General features: G+C 41.6%; 1 protein-coding gene across 1 annotated transcript in view; it reads right to left on the reverse strand.

The window, feature by feature from the left end:
- The window catches only part of COL4A6 (collagen type IV alpha 6 chain), a gene marked incomplete at both ends in the record, with an annotated part of 125794 nt that overhangs the window by 11743 nt on the left and 97188 nt on the right, over nucleotides 1-16863 (reverse strand). Inside the window, 12 exons of the mRNA XM_084269143.1 lie at nucleotides 689-859; nucleotides 3430-3591; nucleotides 3834-4055; nucleotides 5151-5258; nucleotides 5673-5744; nucleotides 10297-10480; nucleotides 11074-11253; nucleotides 12213-12373; nucleotides 13233-13337; nucleotides 14967-15116; nucleotides 15280-15390; nucleotides 16105-16174. Of these exons, the coding sequence (XP_084125269.1) occupies nucleotides 689-859; nucleotides 3430-3591; nucleotides 3834-4055; nucleotides 5151-5258; nucleotides 5673-5744; nucleotides 10297-10480; nucleotides 11074-11253; nucleotides 12213-12373; nucleotides 13233-13337; nucleotides 14967-15116; nucleotides 15280-15390; nucleotides 16105-16174 (1696 nt within the window). The remainder of the gene's footprint in view (nucleotides 1-688; nucleotides 860-3429; nucleotides 3592-3833; nucleotides 4056-5150; nucleotides 5259-5672; nucleotides 5745-10296; nucleotides 10481-11073; nucleotides 11254-12212; nucleotides 12374-13232; nucleotides 13338-14966; nucleotides 15117-15279; nucleotides 15391-16104; nucleotides 16175-16863) is intronic.

The following is a 16863-nucleotide window of genomic DNA, read 5'->3' on the forward strand; positions in this document are numbered from 1 at the left end:
AGTTGAGACATAGAAAGGGAAAGTTAGTGTCTCTGTTATACTGCACACTTACCCAGGTGGTGGGTAGAGATAGTGTGGGTCAGGCCAATCGTCCAAATCTGGACAGTAAAACTTCATGGTGTAAGCAGAACACGGCCACTTCTCTCATGGGTCTCCTCCACTCATGGTACTTTTAATCAGCACTTCTCAGTTTCACTTTGAGACCTTGGTCCTTCTTCCACTGGACAGCAAAACCCAAGCAATTTCCAGGAGAGCAATATGCAATTACAGTTTTATTGCTCTCTGCCTAAAATAACACAGAATTCTCCAAGTAACCAGCTACTGTAGTGGTGCTTAATGACCACACAGATTGTAAAATTTACTTCCCATTTGGTTTGTGTTTCATTCTCTCCTTCCATAATTTTCGCTTACCATTCTTAATTTCTTTGATTTTCTTGTCTTTCTATCTTGATCTCCATGATACCTTGTACATAAGGGCCCAAGTCCTTTAAGATGGATCTCCTCATGACCATGATTTGATAATGCAATCTATTATTTGCAATTAATAACTCATCAGCAAAACAAATGCTTTCCAACACTAGTTGGGAATTCATTCCCTTCTGACACATTGGGCCTAAAATCAGTATTAACAAGGTGGTTTTTTTGTGCACACAGTAACCTTAAACTAGTCTCATACTTGGACACATACCTTTTGGCCCAGAAAAGCCTGGAAGTCCATCTTGACCAAAAGGCCCAGGTGGTCCTAAGAATCCTCTTTCCCCAGGAGATCCTGGGGCACCATCAAGACCTGGGAAGCCTTTCATACCAGCAGGGCCTTGTGGACCTATATCCCCAGTCAAACCCTTGACTCCAGGAAGTCCTGAATCAATACAAGAGAGAAGTCAATAGATTACACCACACAAACACTAGGACAATTTGTGGACAGCTTCCAAAACTCTTTAAACACAGCACTGTTTTTAATATGACAAATGGACCTTACAGCACATGCAGCCTAATAGAAGGCATAAAGCTTAGAATTGCAAAAGCATTAGTCATCTAATAATAAAATACCTATGGAGAGCGTTACTGCCTACATCACTACACAACTGGCAAGAGTGAAACCCCTTATGATGGATCCATTTTTGTCCTTTACCATACACTAAACTGTAGTGCATCAGTCTTACCTTTACCATCAAGGCAGCCTTTACCATCAAGGCAGCATCATTAATGTCAGCTTCTGCTACCCATCCCATCTCCTGGATGAACCAGAGATTGATGAAGAGGCTTGTTTTCACAAGTTTCTTTTCCACCTTGGTAATTAAAGCATTGCTTCTCAGGAGAAAATTGCTCACTAAGGGAATAAGTTTCTGATTGTGCTGTCACAAAACCAACACCATATGCCTCTAAATGTTTGAGAATGTTTCTAGCTGAAGCTTTGCAATGGTTTACAGTTTTAAATAAAGGCTCAAACCACTGAAAACAGAATGCTCAGCTCCAAAGGGAGGAAGAGAAGGAAAACTCAGGTGGCTTCTGAAAAATGGCATTTGTAGCAGTGATACTCAATGTATGAGCTTTCTTATACTCAGGGCTTAAATAATTTAAGACAAAACTCAGTATTTTTAAAGCAAAAGATTAAACAGCTGCTTTATTGAAGAAAACACACACTTAAATCTGTGTGTATTAAGGATTTTCTTTTAGACTTCAGACTGTTACTGTCTGAGCATTCTCACTACAATGGTTCTTCGCCTTCTGGTTTAATTAGCACTAATAAGGGGTATCACCTATAGTCAATGCAATTCTTGTAGCATTAAAAGCTAGGTTGTTAGTCCATGAGCTTTTACGCTACACTGCATTTTCTCACCTTGACAGCCTATGTGAAGAACCCATAACCAAACAGTGTGACATCAGAAATGGAGAGTTGATGATAAATGGAATAGAAACATGGTGAAGGAAAAACCAGACATAATATGTAAACAGAAAGAACAAGGATACAAAAGAAATTAATGATTCAGAGAGACAACAGCTGCAAAAAACTTAATCATTTGGAGCTTATCATCCTAGCAATGGGAGGTTTTTAAACACAGTTGAAGGAAAATTATATATGGCATATGGTCCAAAAATGTAAAACAATAGAGAGGCAAAAGGGAAAAAAAAAAAAAACCACTTCATGATTTTCATCTCAAGTGACATTACTGCTTCCACTCGTTTGCTGTCACTCCAGTACTGTCATTCTGCATGGCAGAACCGATGAATTATGTCACAGACTCAAGAGATCATCGAGTCCAACCCCCTGCCAAAGCAAGTTCCCTAGGACAGGTCGCACAGGGAGGCATCTGGATGGGTCTTGAATCTCTCCAGAGAAGGAGACTCCACACCCCCTGGGCAGCCTGTCCCAGGGCTCTGTCACCTTCACTGTCTAGAAGTTCTTCCGCATGTTGGTGCGGAACTTCCTGTGCTCCAACTTGAGGCCATTGCCCCTTGTTCTGTCTGCACAGACCACTAAAAAGGGGCTGGCTATTTCCCCCTGCATCCCACACTTCAGATATTTATAAACATTAATAAGATCCACTCTCAGTCTTCTTTTCTCAAGGCTGAACAGTCTCAGTTCATTCAGCCTTTCCTTGTAGAGGAGATGCTCCAGGCCCTTAATCATGTCTGTAGCCTCCTCTGGACTCTCTCCAGGAGATCCCTGCCTTTTTTATATCAGGGAGCCCAGAACTGGACACAATACTCCAGGTGGGGCCTGACTAGGGCAGAGTAGAGGGGGAGGATCACCTCCTTTGACCTGCCAGCCATGCTCCTTTCAATGCACCCCAGGATCCCATTGGCCTTACTGGCCACTGAGGCCGACCTGTTGCTGGCTCATGGCCGACCTGTCATCCACCAGGACCCCTGGGTCCTTCTCCACAGAGCATATCTTGCATATACTCTTATCACAAAACACTTTAGTCAGTGCAGCTTGAGAGATACTGCTGTACAGAAGTGGTGGGCTTCTTCCCCTTTAAGTGAAGTGAAATAAATTTCTCTTCTGCCTCAGCAAAGAGAAAGACAATGCAGACAAGTGCTGGTTCTAAGAAAACCAACATTTTTTTCAATCCATCAAAGTCATGTTTCAAGCAACCTCATACATTAGAAATGAATCGTCATGAAAATGGGAAATGAAGATTAGTCAGTGATACAGCCAGCATGTAAGAGCAGGGATGTTTAAAATATCAAAACATGTACAATGTCTTCTTCTATCTTTCTGCTGTATTTCTTACAGCCTCAGGGGAACGTTTCTAGGCAGGAGTTGTCCAGCAGTCGGAGGCAAAAGGCTCAAATTCTGCACTCTATTTCCCCTAACCAGAGGTAGGGCTCACTCCTAGAAAATGCCAATTCTGCCCCATAACATTTTCTTAACGTTGCAGTGTTCAGCTGAGCTACTTGTCTTTGTTTGAAGATGTGACATACCTGGTGCTCCTGTGAGGCCAACTGACCCCACGGGTCCTGGTTTTCCCTTAATGCCGAAAGGGCCTCCAGGACCAGGAGGTCCCCGTGATCCAGGGATGCCCGAATATCCTGGATTACCCCGTTCACCTTTAATACCCAGGAGGCCTGGTCTTCCATCTAACCCTGGGAACAGAGAGGTGAAAGGTTACAGAACAAATACAAGAAAATTCACACTTTGAATTAAAAAGTGAATTCTAATAAAAACCTTTGAGTTCTATTAGAGCCTAAGAGAAAACCAGCAAATTGCCACCCATGAGCAGCTTAGAGGACTGCTAACACAGTATCCTAAAGAGACTGGAAAGCAGAAAGATTTTTAAGAGAGAAATGGTTTGATATTCCCAGATACAAGCAGTATCAGTGCTTACCTTTTGGTCCTGGAAATCCAAGATCACCTGTAAGCCCTTTATCACCTGGGAGTCCAGGTCGGCCACGCTCTCCCAGGGCTCCACTCTCAGCACCAAACACATCTCCAGGAGCTCCTTTTATTCCAGCTAAGCCTGAAGCACCCATTTTCCCAGGCAAACCATCTGTTCCATCCAGTCCTGGAAGTCCTTGTGACCCTTGCTCTCCTCGAGGCCCAGGGAAGCCTTAAAGAGGAAACCAGTTACCATCACTCAGCAGAAGTACATAATATCTGTTTCCAGTAGTAACTCTAACAAAATCAACACTTTAAAGTTTTTCATGCAAGAAAAGCTTTTTAGGAAAGTTCCAGAACGTTTCAGGACTGAATTAGAAATGATAATTGGTGACAGAAAGTGATAAAATGGTTAAAAATGTCCTCCTTTGGGGTTTTGGTTTTTTTTTTTGTTGTTGTTGTTTTTTGGTTTTTTTTTTAATTAAGAAAAGTAAAAGCCTACTTAATGAGCATCTCAGAGCTGCAGCTTAGTTGCAGCTTTACATGCTTGGCTTCACTAGATGGCAGATTAGGCAAAAGGACAAAAAAAAAAAGGAAGATGGCCATTTCAGGCTACAAACAGGCAGTACACCTCACTACCACTGTGAACTACAAAAGCTTCAAAGGTGTAATATTCATCACACTTCTCTTACTCTATCCTTTCTGTCAGACAACTTCTGGCGCTGTGGGGCAGAGACACTGGCAGCTTTGGTAAAAGGAGGACTGGAAAGTACTCTCCCTGTACCAAGCAGACCCTAAACTGCACTGATATGTGAATGTGTCACTGCTCAGGGCCTATGCCATATGAGCCCATAAAGATGACATGTCCCCTGAATTCAGCAAAAGGATAAGACTTTTTTTCAGCTGTATCCAGAGAAACCTATCTTTAGGAATCTTCCCTCACCACCTCTGCTTCTTGCTCTCTATTTACACAACCATCAGGAATTCCCACAGCTAAAATGAGTCCAAACACTGTGTACACTGTGCCTTTACCAGAGCACCACATGGTTTAAAACAAAACTTGTAGTTAACCTAAACTGTAGCAAAGCACATGACAATGGTCTCTGGAGAGACAAATTTTGGTGGTTGTCCTCTTTTCTTTCAGCAGTGATACAATATCACAGGCAGGTAACAAGTATCTTAAACATTTCTTTTGTTTTGCAGAGATTGCATTTGGAAGGAGCATAATGGAACATTATTAATGCATCAGACAGAAAAGCAGACAACTCTTTTGAGAAAACACTGTACACATTAACCAGAAAATAAAAAGAACTCCAGTAACTCTTACCAGGTTCCCCTTGCAAGCCTATTTTCCCTGGAGTCCCTGGCTGTCCTTTTGACCCATGTAATCCAGGTTGGCCTGGAATGCCAGGAAAGCCTTTGCTGCCTTTGGGACCTATAGGGAAGATATATTAAAAAATAATAAAAATGAATTGTGGAAGACAAAAATACAGCATGACAAAACAGGATCAGATCTTTTCTGCAAAGCTAGTGCTGAAAACACTTGCTGTATACACAATGTAAGCTAAATAAAGTCTCAAAGCTATGACTGCTTCATCAGCTACATCAACACAGGAGGAGAAGGTTTGTGTTCAGAGGCTACTTGGAAGGGGAAAAATGGTGCAGTCATTATGATCTTCCAGGGGATTTAAGTCTAGTCTCCTTGAAAAAAGAAAGAACATTGTTCTGCCAGTTAACTCACAGGAATAACTATCACTCAGAGGAGATTAATTAGCAGGTATTATCTTCCTTGAGGAACAAGTGCTTCTTGGTAGTCAGCCAGGGCACTACAATGAGCTTGTCTCCCTACCTGGCAATCCTGGAAAGCCGGGACTCCCTGGGGGCCCATATGCTCCAGGAACGATGCAGGGCAAGGTGATACCTAAAATAAAGAAACACTGAGGTTGCACACAGCCTCTTTCAGAGAGATGACCAGGAGAGGAACATTTAGTATCCAGATGTTTTTTACAGGGCATATCATAAGTGACTGTGAGTGAACTTACACACATCAAACACTGCCAAGATCTCAAATAGGTGATGTTAAAGAAAAGGCATTAGGAGCCTGTTGATTGTCTAATCTCCTCCCTGCTACTGACTTACTGCACAACCAGTAAAAGGAAGCAACTACTGCTGTGGACCACTTGTAACATGATATTCATGGCTCCCACTCAGCTCCTGGTGCTCCTGATGGTAGAGACTGTGCAACAGGCATCAAAAAGGCAGTCTGGGACTCAGGTCCAGGCTGAGAGCAGAGCTTTTCAAAGTCAGCAGGAGCTGACACGTGTTCCTAAGTTTTAAGAACTCAGGATGTTTCTATGGTCTATACAAACAGCCCACTGCAGTGTGAGATACAAAAATAAATGTGCACATGCAAGACAAGCCACACATCTAGGGAATACTAACAGGTGTCTAGAAAACCTGTCACCCAAGAGTTTAGGCCAGAGAGATGCCTGTTATGAGAGGCTGGAATAGGAAAGATTTTTTTGTTCAAACCTTACCCTCCAACTGCTTCTTCTACAGTATGCCACACTAAGAAATAACCACATGGCTTAAAAGCTTATGAGCAGCAAACAAGACTCAGCAATTGCAAAGCTCTTTGACTGATCTCCACCTCTCAAAAAAAGGCTCTGTTTGTACTAGCAATCCCTCTTCACTGGAATGCAATGTATGTGGCATTATCTGAGTGACTAGCACATCAGATTTACCTGGAAGACCTCAAACACTTCCAACATTCCTCCTTGTAGGCCACTGACAGTTTGAAGTGATATTCACACAGCCACAGAAATGATTATAACAAAAACTAATTCAAGACTTTCCAACTCCAGAAATGCTTCTAGTTACTGTGCTAGAACTACAGAATCAGCTCCTACACTGTAGGGCTGGCTTAGCCTTAAACCATCACTTTCTAAAAATGAAATCTAAAGGACTTTATTTAGTCAGAGAGATTACATACAGAAGATGACCACTAAAGCAAATTTAGGGAAAAGATGTAGCTTGTTCTCACTACTCTGAACACTTTTATATGTACAGAGAAAGAGCTGCCTAACTGCACCAATCCCCAATATTTCTAATTCAGATCTGGCAGCAACAAGGCTGATACAGAATGAGAGAATCAGGTATCACAGATACCTTGTTTCTCTTTGCAGGACCCTTCTACTCAAGCTCTATTCCCATACTGACAAGCCAAATTTATTCATCAGCCATTAAAGAGCACTGCAAATTGTGACTGCTTTTAGTCCTGCGGAGGTAATCTGGTCTAAATCAGGCAACACTGGATATTTCTTCCAGCACAGCAACACAAATTAAACTTTTTGGTTTTTTTCCAGAAAAGATGACTAACAAATTTTATTGACGAAAGACCCCAAGTCAAGCTATTTCCTGGGCAAATCCAATCACATCAGTGGACTTCCACATGGATAATAAATATGGCTCTTTGCTTCTGACACTGACAGTGGGAATAGGGGTCTCCAAATGACATCACTGTCATCACATCATGTATCATGATTCATCAGGGAACACAAGGGAACACAACCCCCCAGGGTGTCTAATCCACTCACATATTGAGATGCTATGCAAATCCTGAAGGAAACATTTTCTACTTTGATGTGAGAGCCCAATTCATTATTTTTATCTTGATGAAAGGCATTCACTGAGCAAAAAAACTACACTCCTGATAACATATCTACACAAAATTGCAGTAACACTTCCATTCTTACCCAAAGCCAGAGAGTGCTGTGTTTTCATTTGTGACAGCAATTCATTTTCATAGTCAGCACTAGCTTTAAGAACAGAGGTTCTAAACTAAAATAGCCACGATCTGACTTATGTTTCCAATGGATCTGGGCATAAACACCGTGACTGCAAGATGTAACATACACTTTATTGGCTGCACTTGGGTAGATTTTTATGGGACATTATTTTGATGAAGTAAAAGTGAAATTAAAAAAAATCTACTTCTGGTCTTTTGCAATCCTATGTGAGCCTGATGCTGAATGCCTTATCAGATAAATAGTTGGGGTCCATCATCTCTGAGACATTTCCTCCTCAGACACAGTACAAGAAAGAATGACAACTTTCCAAAAGCAAGCATTTGGGGCTGCAACTGGCACAGAAAGGGAAGTTTAACTGATATTGTTGCATGAACATCACATGCTTTAAGGATTGCCATGAGTTTTACAAAACCAACTCTGCACAACAGCATATTCTGTATTTTATGTTATTAGCCAGCACTAGAATATTTGAACCACAGATACTGCATGTGAGGATAACTGAGAAGCACTTAGGACTGTTTCCTTCTGTGCTCTGGAAAATGATGTGAGACTTATTGCAAAAAATTACAGAAGCAAAACTTAGGTTTCCCCAGCTACTTAATACCCTGTGTTATCATATATTGCTTACATTGTAATATTCCACTATCAAGGAAATAAATTATGAAACCATCACATCAGGCATAAAAGCAAAATATAGACAATTCCAACATTTCTGAGTAATCTCATAATACCAGGTAAAATCAGTCTAGATGTTTATAAAATACTGAGTTAGACTTCTGCAAAGCAAGAGAATTTCCCTCTGTTTTACTTCATGCAGTATGAACTTGAGCAGAATTCCTCAGTGGTGTCTTTGCTGTGGTAAATTCAGGAGGTCACAGTCTCTTTTTAAATATTTTTCCTCATTTTCATGATAGGGCCTCTCAGTCTGGGCAGTATAAGAAATGATTACTTCTTCCACCCACCCATGTTTCTTCAATATTAGATTAAAATTACTACATCAAAGGGTCTTTTAATGTATGCAAATTATTGCCTAGTATGGAAGGAATGATGCATTCACAAGTTTTCTTACACATCTCTATGGAGGTGCAAACTGCACTGGCTAATGACTTGTTCACACTTTCCCACATATTTTGCCTATAGATACTCCTCTACAAAGGACCATTCATTGTTAGCAAAGCTTTGATGTAGCATCGTAATAAGCTGGCTTCTGATGTGCTCCACAGCATATCTAGAGCTCACATCACGCACAGAGCATTTTACTTTTAGTGATCTTACAATGCAATTTTAATTTACTGGATTTTGTGAGAGACAATTTACCAAAGATGTAAGCATTCATAGCTATGAATTAGTAAAGCTTTTAGCATTTAGCATGTGACTTGAATTGGAAAAAAAGCTTATGCAGACTGTTCCAGGGGAACATTAATGCTAGCTGTCTCCTCAACCCATAACAACAACCCAGCATGACACTGCTGGAAGGTAATACACCATCCAGCTTGTCTGTGTAACCTTCCTATTGCTATTCTGGCCTAGCTCTCACCTCCCTCTGGGTTTAAGATTCCTCTGCCAGCACCTCATATTGCAGTGGTCTTACCACCAAAGGTTTTCAACTCAAAACATCAGTTTATCAATCCAGAAATCTACACAATAATATTATGCCTGCAAATATACTATTGATATGGATAGAATTACAAACCCAGAAGCCTAAGTATACACTGAATGGAAAACACGCCGAAAATCATTATCAGCAAGGATAAAATGCTGTTTATATTTTATATATAATTTAAATAGCATATAATATACACTTGAATGGCTGATATGCAATCAAGACACTGAGACTAGTTCTCCACAGACATTTTGTTATGAAAACTGTTTCCAGAAATGTTCAGACATACAACTTTCTGTGTAACTCACTTTAAACCATGAAAACAAACATAAAACATCACATATGAAACCTTCTCAAGCCTTCATTTACTGACTCTATCCCTTGTGATTATGGTATCCTTTAGGTACGTATAATGACATACCAACTGAGCCAAACTGTACCTCTGGAAACAAAGAGCCCAGAGCTGGTTGCACCAGTCATAACTGAACTCCCCACCTGTCTGTCATGACAATGTCTCATTTGCCAATGCCTGTTGAGACACACAATGTATTTGCTCAGCTCTTCCTATTTCAGTAACAGTAATAGTTCTGAAAACTGAATCAGAAGTCAGATACCAGTGAGTTACTATTTTTACCTGGACAACAAACCATACAGTGCTTTTTAGAAACCTCATTTTATCGATCTTCCTATCTACCTTTAGTGTAAAATGATTCTCCAGCAATAGTGAGTAGCTCCATCCAACACTCTTGGTATTTGAGCACTATCTGAGCATTTGTTGTTTATTATCTGTGTCCTCCTGAGCATGACAACTTGAGAAAGTCGTGACTGCTGTGTGAGGTCTGGTGAGCCCGCAAACCAGTTCCACTTAATTTAAACAGCAACTTTTAATCTAATACAATCATAGAATCATAAAATATACTGAGTTGGAAAGGACGCATAAGGATCATTGAGTTCAACTCCTATCCAATCTTCTGGCCTGGCTACAGTAGTAAGTTGAGTGCCATTTGACTTGTAGCAGCTTTGTACCTTTTCAAAGTAAATGCAGAGCCAGCAACACCTACCTGGAGGGCCTGGAAGACCTGCTTGTCCTGGAAACCCATCCATTCCTGGGTCACCTGGTGGTCCACGAACTCCACTAGGACCTGGATATCCAACACCAGGAGAACCAGTTTCTCCACGATGGCCCTTGGAGCCAGGTAACCCTCGCAGTCCTTTTTCACCTGGGAAACCTAGCCCACCATCACCCTGTGCACAGCAAAGACAATTACAGCTAAAAATCAAAGAGATGTAGAAAGAATATACACCAGTATCATTTTAACAGAAGCGTAAGAGTTTGATGGGTTCTCTGCAAAGTTCAGATGGGCTTGGAAAGGTACATAGAAACTGCTGTAAACTGTACATTGGTATTTCAAAATGCAGGAACACCCAGTGACTATTAAAAATAATATTTTATGTTGTTTTTTCCAAAATGTAAATATTACATATTCTTAAAGACATTTACTTTCTTTTTAATTAAAAAGATTCTGCTGTGATTTTTCTAGTCCAAGATTTGACTCATAATTATGCCTACAGTCTTTTTTATCTTTTAGGACACAACATAAACCAGCATTAGGGTCTACCCCACTACCAGAAGTTCATCTTTTGTCTGATAGCCAGAGGCATAATGAGTGCCAATTATTAATACTCACCAAGATAAATTTGTGCTCAGGGACTGTGAGCTTTTTATGTATTTGGAGACTTACCACAGGACTAATCGGAACTAGTGACCCAGGCCTTTCTATTGCCTCTGTTCCTTATTCCAATTCTGAAGCACTGCTGCTAAGTTAATCTGAACTTACTGGAGGGCCTGGTGGGCCTGGCAAGCCTGGGAGTCCATCTCTGCCAGGGGTTCCCGGGATGCCCGAAGGTCCTCTGGGTGCCGTCGCACCACGGTCCCCACGAGCACCTCTGCCTGCTGCATAGGATGAATCCCCTTTTTCTCCCTTAAGGCCTGGAAGACCTTGCTGACCAGCTGAAGCCTACAGACCAGAAGATAAAAAACCCAGGAATATGAACATGCAGAGAGAAGGCTTTGCTTCTTAAAAGTGAGTATGAGGACAGGACACAATGACTGGAGGTAGAAAGAACATCCAATTCCAATTGTATACACTACACACACCAAAAAAAAAGAAAGAAGGAGGAAAGAAAAAAGAGGAGGCTTGATTATTTCCAAATGTTTCAATGAAGTCACTACAGCTTTATAGTGGCAAGCCAAACCCTGGTATATAGCACTACAGTGACAGTGATCTTGGATGGCATCTGGGAACACGACATGACTCATGATCTAACAGGGTTCAAGTATTGAGGCTTCTTCCTTATTATTTGGTGTACTGCATTTGCTGACACCAATAAAAAGACTCTGAAGAGACTCGTATCTTTATAGACTATGATTTTAAAAAGTAAATACTGCCAGTGAGCAGCACTCAGCACTTTGGAAAATCCTGTTTGTCATGGCTGCCTGTTCCATAAAAAACACAGCTCAACTCTCACTAATGTATTTAGCATACAGCAGTTGAGGAGGAAACTGCATCTATGGCACAGTTTTTATAGTTATGAGCAATGATGTGGAAAGATCTAACCATTTGATTTTTGCAGGTCTCCTCTCCATGCAGATGTATATCTACATCCCTGTATGCCTGCGGCCGAGAAGTCCTGGGATGAATAACTGTTCTTTTTTTTCTCTTGATTGCTAAATGTGCAGTTCTCCGAATTGAAGAACTGTTTCTTCTCTCATTTTTTATAGGTGATAATTTCTCTACTTTTACCTCTTTTCACAGATCAGTTTCTGGATTGCCTTTTTTTTAAATCAAAACAAGTAGAAGAAATTATGAAAAAAAAAATAGTGTTCTACTTTCACTATAGTCAACAGCAGCAATTGCACATGGGCACTTTTTCTCCTTTAATTCATGACAACCAATACAAACTCTTCCTGCCTTACCGGAGGACCTCGCAGTCCTGGTGCACCCACAGTGCCTGGGTCTCCACCAATGCCCTTAATCCCAGGCACACCAGGGCTTCCCGATGGACCTGGTAGACCTGAGATGCCTTTTAGACCAGCTCTTGTAACTCCTCCATCACAAGCACAATCACCTGCCTCTCCTGGAAAATACAGTCAACACTCCAAACTCAGTTTCATTTGGATAAAGACCCTTTTCAGTTGCAAGAGCTCCAAAAGCAGTATTTGATTCAATTAGGACAAAGCCATTCTCATATGGTTTGAATCTGTGCCTAGTCTGCTCGGGTGATGTGAGCATCAAGCAAATGGAGCTCAGGTTTTGTCCAGGTTAATTTCTAAGCAATACCCATCACAATTACCATGTGCAGCATGAACCTCAGCACTTCTTGTACTCTTTCCAAAGGCTTAAACTCTCCTATACAGATAGTTTAAGGAGACATTTAGGACAGAAGGCTTGTGGCTTTTTAAAGAGACAGTTTTATATCAGAGAAAGCAAATCCATATTTCCACTCAAAAGCAGGTTACAATGACCCTCGGCCAAATATATTTCCCTAAATCATAACTGGTCATGGATTCAAACAATCACAAAGCACAGTGATGCCTGTGTCATCATGGCTTTTAAAGTTGGTTCTGTCACACACTAAGACCCAAATTCTCACAATTTTTATCACAGAGGAGAATAAAATTAAGTTTCTCTGTCATTTCCAGCCTATATTGCAAAAAGCAGTGAAGATTTTATTTCTAAGTCTTTTTATGACTTAAGGCTTTAAAGTATAATTTACTTAGCTAATTTTCTGGGTATGAGATGTTTATTTGCTTGAGAAGATTTTGCTGATTGTGCTGGGCACAACTGTCTCTAGACTGTAAAGGCTGTTGGCTCCTTTAATCCATCTCAACCTCCTGTGATTTGTCATAAAGGCACTCAGGATATCAACCACGAGTAAATACCTTTCTGAGGCCAAATGACTGCAAAAAGGCTCCCACAACACAAGAGTCATTTACCTTTGTACCCTTTTGGACCCAATGCTCCTGGCAGGCCTCTTTGTCCAGGTTCCCCTGGGACCCCAGTCCTTCCCTCCAGAATCATGCCTGGGGCGAATGAAGGGCCTATATGCAGAGAGAAGGCAAGAAAAGCCACGTGAAGGCTAGATTTCCAGCTCATTAATTACTTACCGCATCAGTTATGCAACTGACAGAAATGGCAATGCATCAAACTGCAATTGTGGAAGTTACACAGGGAGATAGAACTTAGTTGGTAGCACAGGCTGCAACCCTCTGCCAGATGTTTGCTTTGAGCTCTTCATATGGAAAAGCAAAAGCTCTCACAACATGAGTGCAGCAGAGATCCATTCCTCTACTGCTCCACTGTTGTGCTTTTCCAAAGACTCAACAGTTGGCCAAAGAACAAACCAAACTGAATAGGTTGTGTGAAGAATGTCAAATGACTCTGTCCATGGCAGATGTGCTTTTACACTCTGGGAGAAGCTGAGATTCAGATCACAGAATTGTAGGGGTTGGAAGGGACCTTGAGAGATCATCAGGTCCAACCCCCAAAGATGGATACAAGTTGGAGGGAAGAATGAACATATTGGTGATTGTGATGACTGGCTGCTGCCCTTGTCAGCACAGAAGCTATCATGGATGAGCAGTGTTTCTGCTGCTGCTGGCATGGCAGAGTCATGGACAGGGCTACCGGCCTTGTGCAGAGCTCCCTCATTAAGTTGCTGCAGCTCAGGAAAGAGACTAAACAGCAAAAAGGTTAAGGGGACTTTCCCTGTCCCTCACTTAATAACTGTAGGATTATTTTCCACATCTCTTTATATGCTGAATAGAACAAACCATGAGCTGACGGAAACAGCGGTGGAAAGTGATCTAACGTTATCTAAACCTACTGTGTCTGAAAGCCCTTCCCCTCAGTGACAACAGTAAGACGGAGTGCTGACCAGCACCCGTCTGATGTTCCATGGAACCAAACTGCAACCATCAGCTAAAAGCAGCTACAAGAGCTTTACAAACGCTGCAGAAAAATGAGCCAGATTTGACTAGCAAACAGTTACTGGTGGGGAGTACTTATGTCTTCTGCAGAGAAAATCATTTCATCAGACTATGCTCATTGGCTCCATCACTGGAGCGTGCCCTGCTTTGAAAGGCTGGCTCTCAAAAATAGAACAGGCTGTTTATGGCAGAATGGTAAAACACAAGTCCCATGCAAAATCAACCCTTTCCACATCATAATTTCTGAGGAAAACCAACCAATGCATAATTAATCCAATCAGGGAATCCATACAAACGAACGTGGAAAAAAAAATTACATTTCCTTAGGTCTGAAAACTGTCTCTTCAGACATCCTATCCGATTCCTGGGACCCAAAATACCTGCTCACGAGACTGGACATTTACCCTGGGTTCTCCTAAGACCACGGACCTTAACTAAACCAGTAAGAGTAGCCTAGAACTTCAAAGTCCTCTGAGTCATCAATTGTGTCTACTCAGCCTTGTGCTATGGTCTCTCAGGCTACCACTCAAACAATAATTAGCTGTATTTTCCTACTACAGAGGCACGGCTGCTGATATATATGTTTAGGGTTGTGAATTACAGTAACAATGAGGTGTCAGCCAAACATTTAAGATCTACAGATGAATAGTCCTCACTGGCAAAGAAATAAGTATAGAAATAATTATTTTTCTTGTTTCACTCTAAATCTAATATAAAAACAGACATTAAAAGTATACATACGCAGTGGACCAGGTAATCCCGGTGCTCCTGTCAGACCTGGTAAACCATGTCTGCCAGGAGAGCCTGGTAATCCAATTGTTGATCTTCCTGGTTCTCCCACTTCACCCTTCAGGCCTGGAACACCTGGAGACCCTCCGGACCCCATTCCATCTAGACAACAGTAACACAGTGAGCAGTCTGCAAATCAGGCAGCTGAAGGAGCAGTGACAGGCTTGCTCCAATATCATCACCATCTCCAGGACACTACCCAGAGTCTTCTCAGCAACAAACACAGCAAACAGCCAGCTAATGACTGTGTTAGCAGCTGCTTTACCTCTCTCCAGGGCTGGAAACCCTGGAGCTCCTGGAAGGCCCGGTAAACCACTGATTCCTTCATCTCCTGGTGGACCAGGTAATCCTGGGCTTCCAGGGTCACCTGGGGAACCTATCAGACAAATACAGAAAAACAAGGAGGAAAATGTGATGAGGATTTCTGCTGAAAGACTCTGTTCAATTAGTTTGGCAGCCACTCATCATATTGACAGCAAAGATCACAGACCTGCTAGCAGTAAGCCTTTCAGTCAAAGTTAATGATAACGGGGAAAACTCCTCCTCACCCTTTAGAGGTTGTTTCACACTTGACTGCATGTGAAGGAGGAAGAAATGGAGACCATACAATTCATCCCCTTACCTTTATAGCTTCAGAGACAGTTCCCATACAGGTCTCATTCAACTATGGCATTAATTAATCTGATTTTCTCAACAATATTCTTACCACATTGAACGACAAATAATAGCAGAATGACATTCAGAGTACTCATTCCAAGCCACACAAGGAAGCCTTTTTTCTTCAGTACTCTGAAGATACAGATAGATGCACAGCACTTTCCAAGCTCACACAGAGTCAGCCTCCCAGGTGCTAAATTTCATTCTGCCTTGAAACATGTAAGTCTGCAATTTGGGGATGAAATGTTTATGGGACCAAATCTGTATGCAACAATAACAAATTAGAGGAAAAATAACAAGGGATAGGTTGGACCTGATATGTGGAAAAGTGATAAAATATAGTAAGGGGGAACACTGCATCAGAAAATACTAGATAAGTTAAAAAAACCCACACCAAAACCAAACAAAAAAAAACCCAAAACCAAACACATACCTGAAATGACTACACCTTCCCTGTCAATAACGATAGGAGGGCCAGGGGGACCGATGTCACCTAATTCACCCTGTAGAAGAAAAGAGATTCAAGCCATGGTCAGATGGGTGATGGAGGAGAGAAGGCTGCTTGTTGGGAAAGAGACTGTATTATGGTAGCAATGCCTGTGGCCTTTCACTGACCATCATTCTTTGTCTTGCTATAGAATTCACTTTATTCTGCTATTCACAATCATTTGCTGTCTGACTTGCCGATTTCCTGTCTGATGAAACTGATGGCTGCTTCAGATAAAGTGTTTGCTACTACCCAGCTATCCTCTGAAGGCAACCTGCTAGCTCAAACAGGAAGCACAGACGTGTACATCCCACGTGTACTGGAGAGAGTACACAGATCAGCATATTGACCAATATCTGGTAGATTGTATTTGTTCACCTTGTGGTGAAAAGCCAGAGAGGTGCTATGAATGTACCCATTTGTGTAAGCATTCATCACTGGAACGATCTGTTGCCTTGGAACACTGAATTCCAATAAGAGCTTCTACTACTACTACTACTACTTACACGTGCTCAGCACAAAAAAGCCCTTCAGTACTTGCATGTCACATCTGCCAACCATACACCAATCTCGGTGGGGACTACGAGTTTTTCACAGCAAACTACTCTCCAAGCATTTTCCACTGTGTTTCCAGATGTGTGACTGTCCATGTTGTGAGATACCCAGAAAATGCTATGCTCTGCCTAGCAGACATTGTTCACAAGA

This window comes from Gallinula chloropus (genome assembly GCF_964237585.1).
Source record: "Gallinula chloropus genome assembly, chromosome: 11".
Classification (NCBI taxonomy): domain Eukaryota; kingdom Metazoa; phylum Chordata; class Aves; order Gruiformes; family Rallidae; genus Gallinula; species Gallinula chloropus.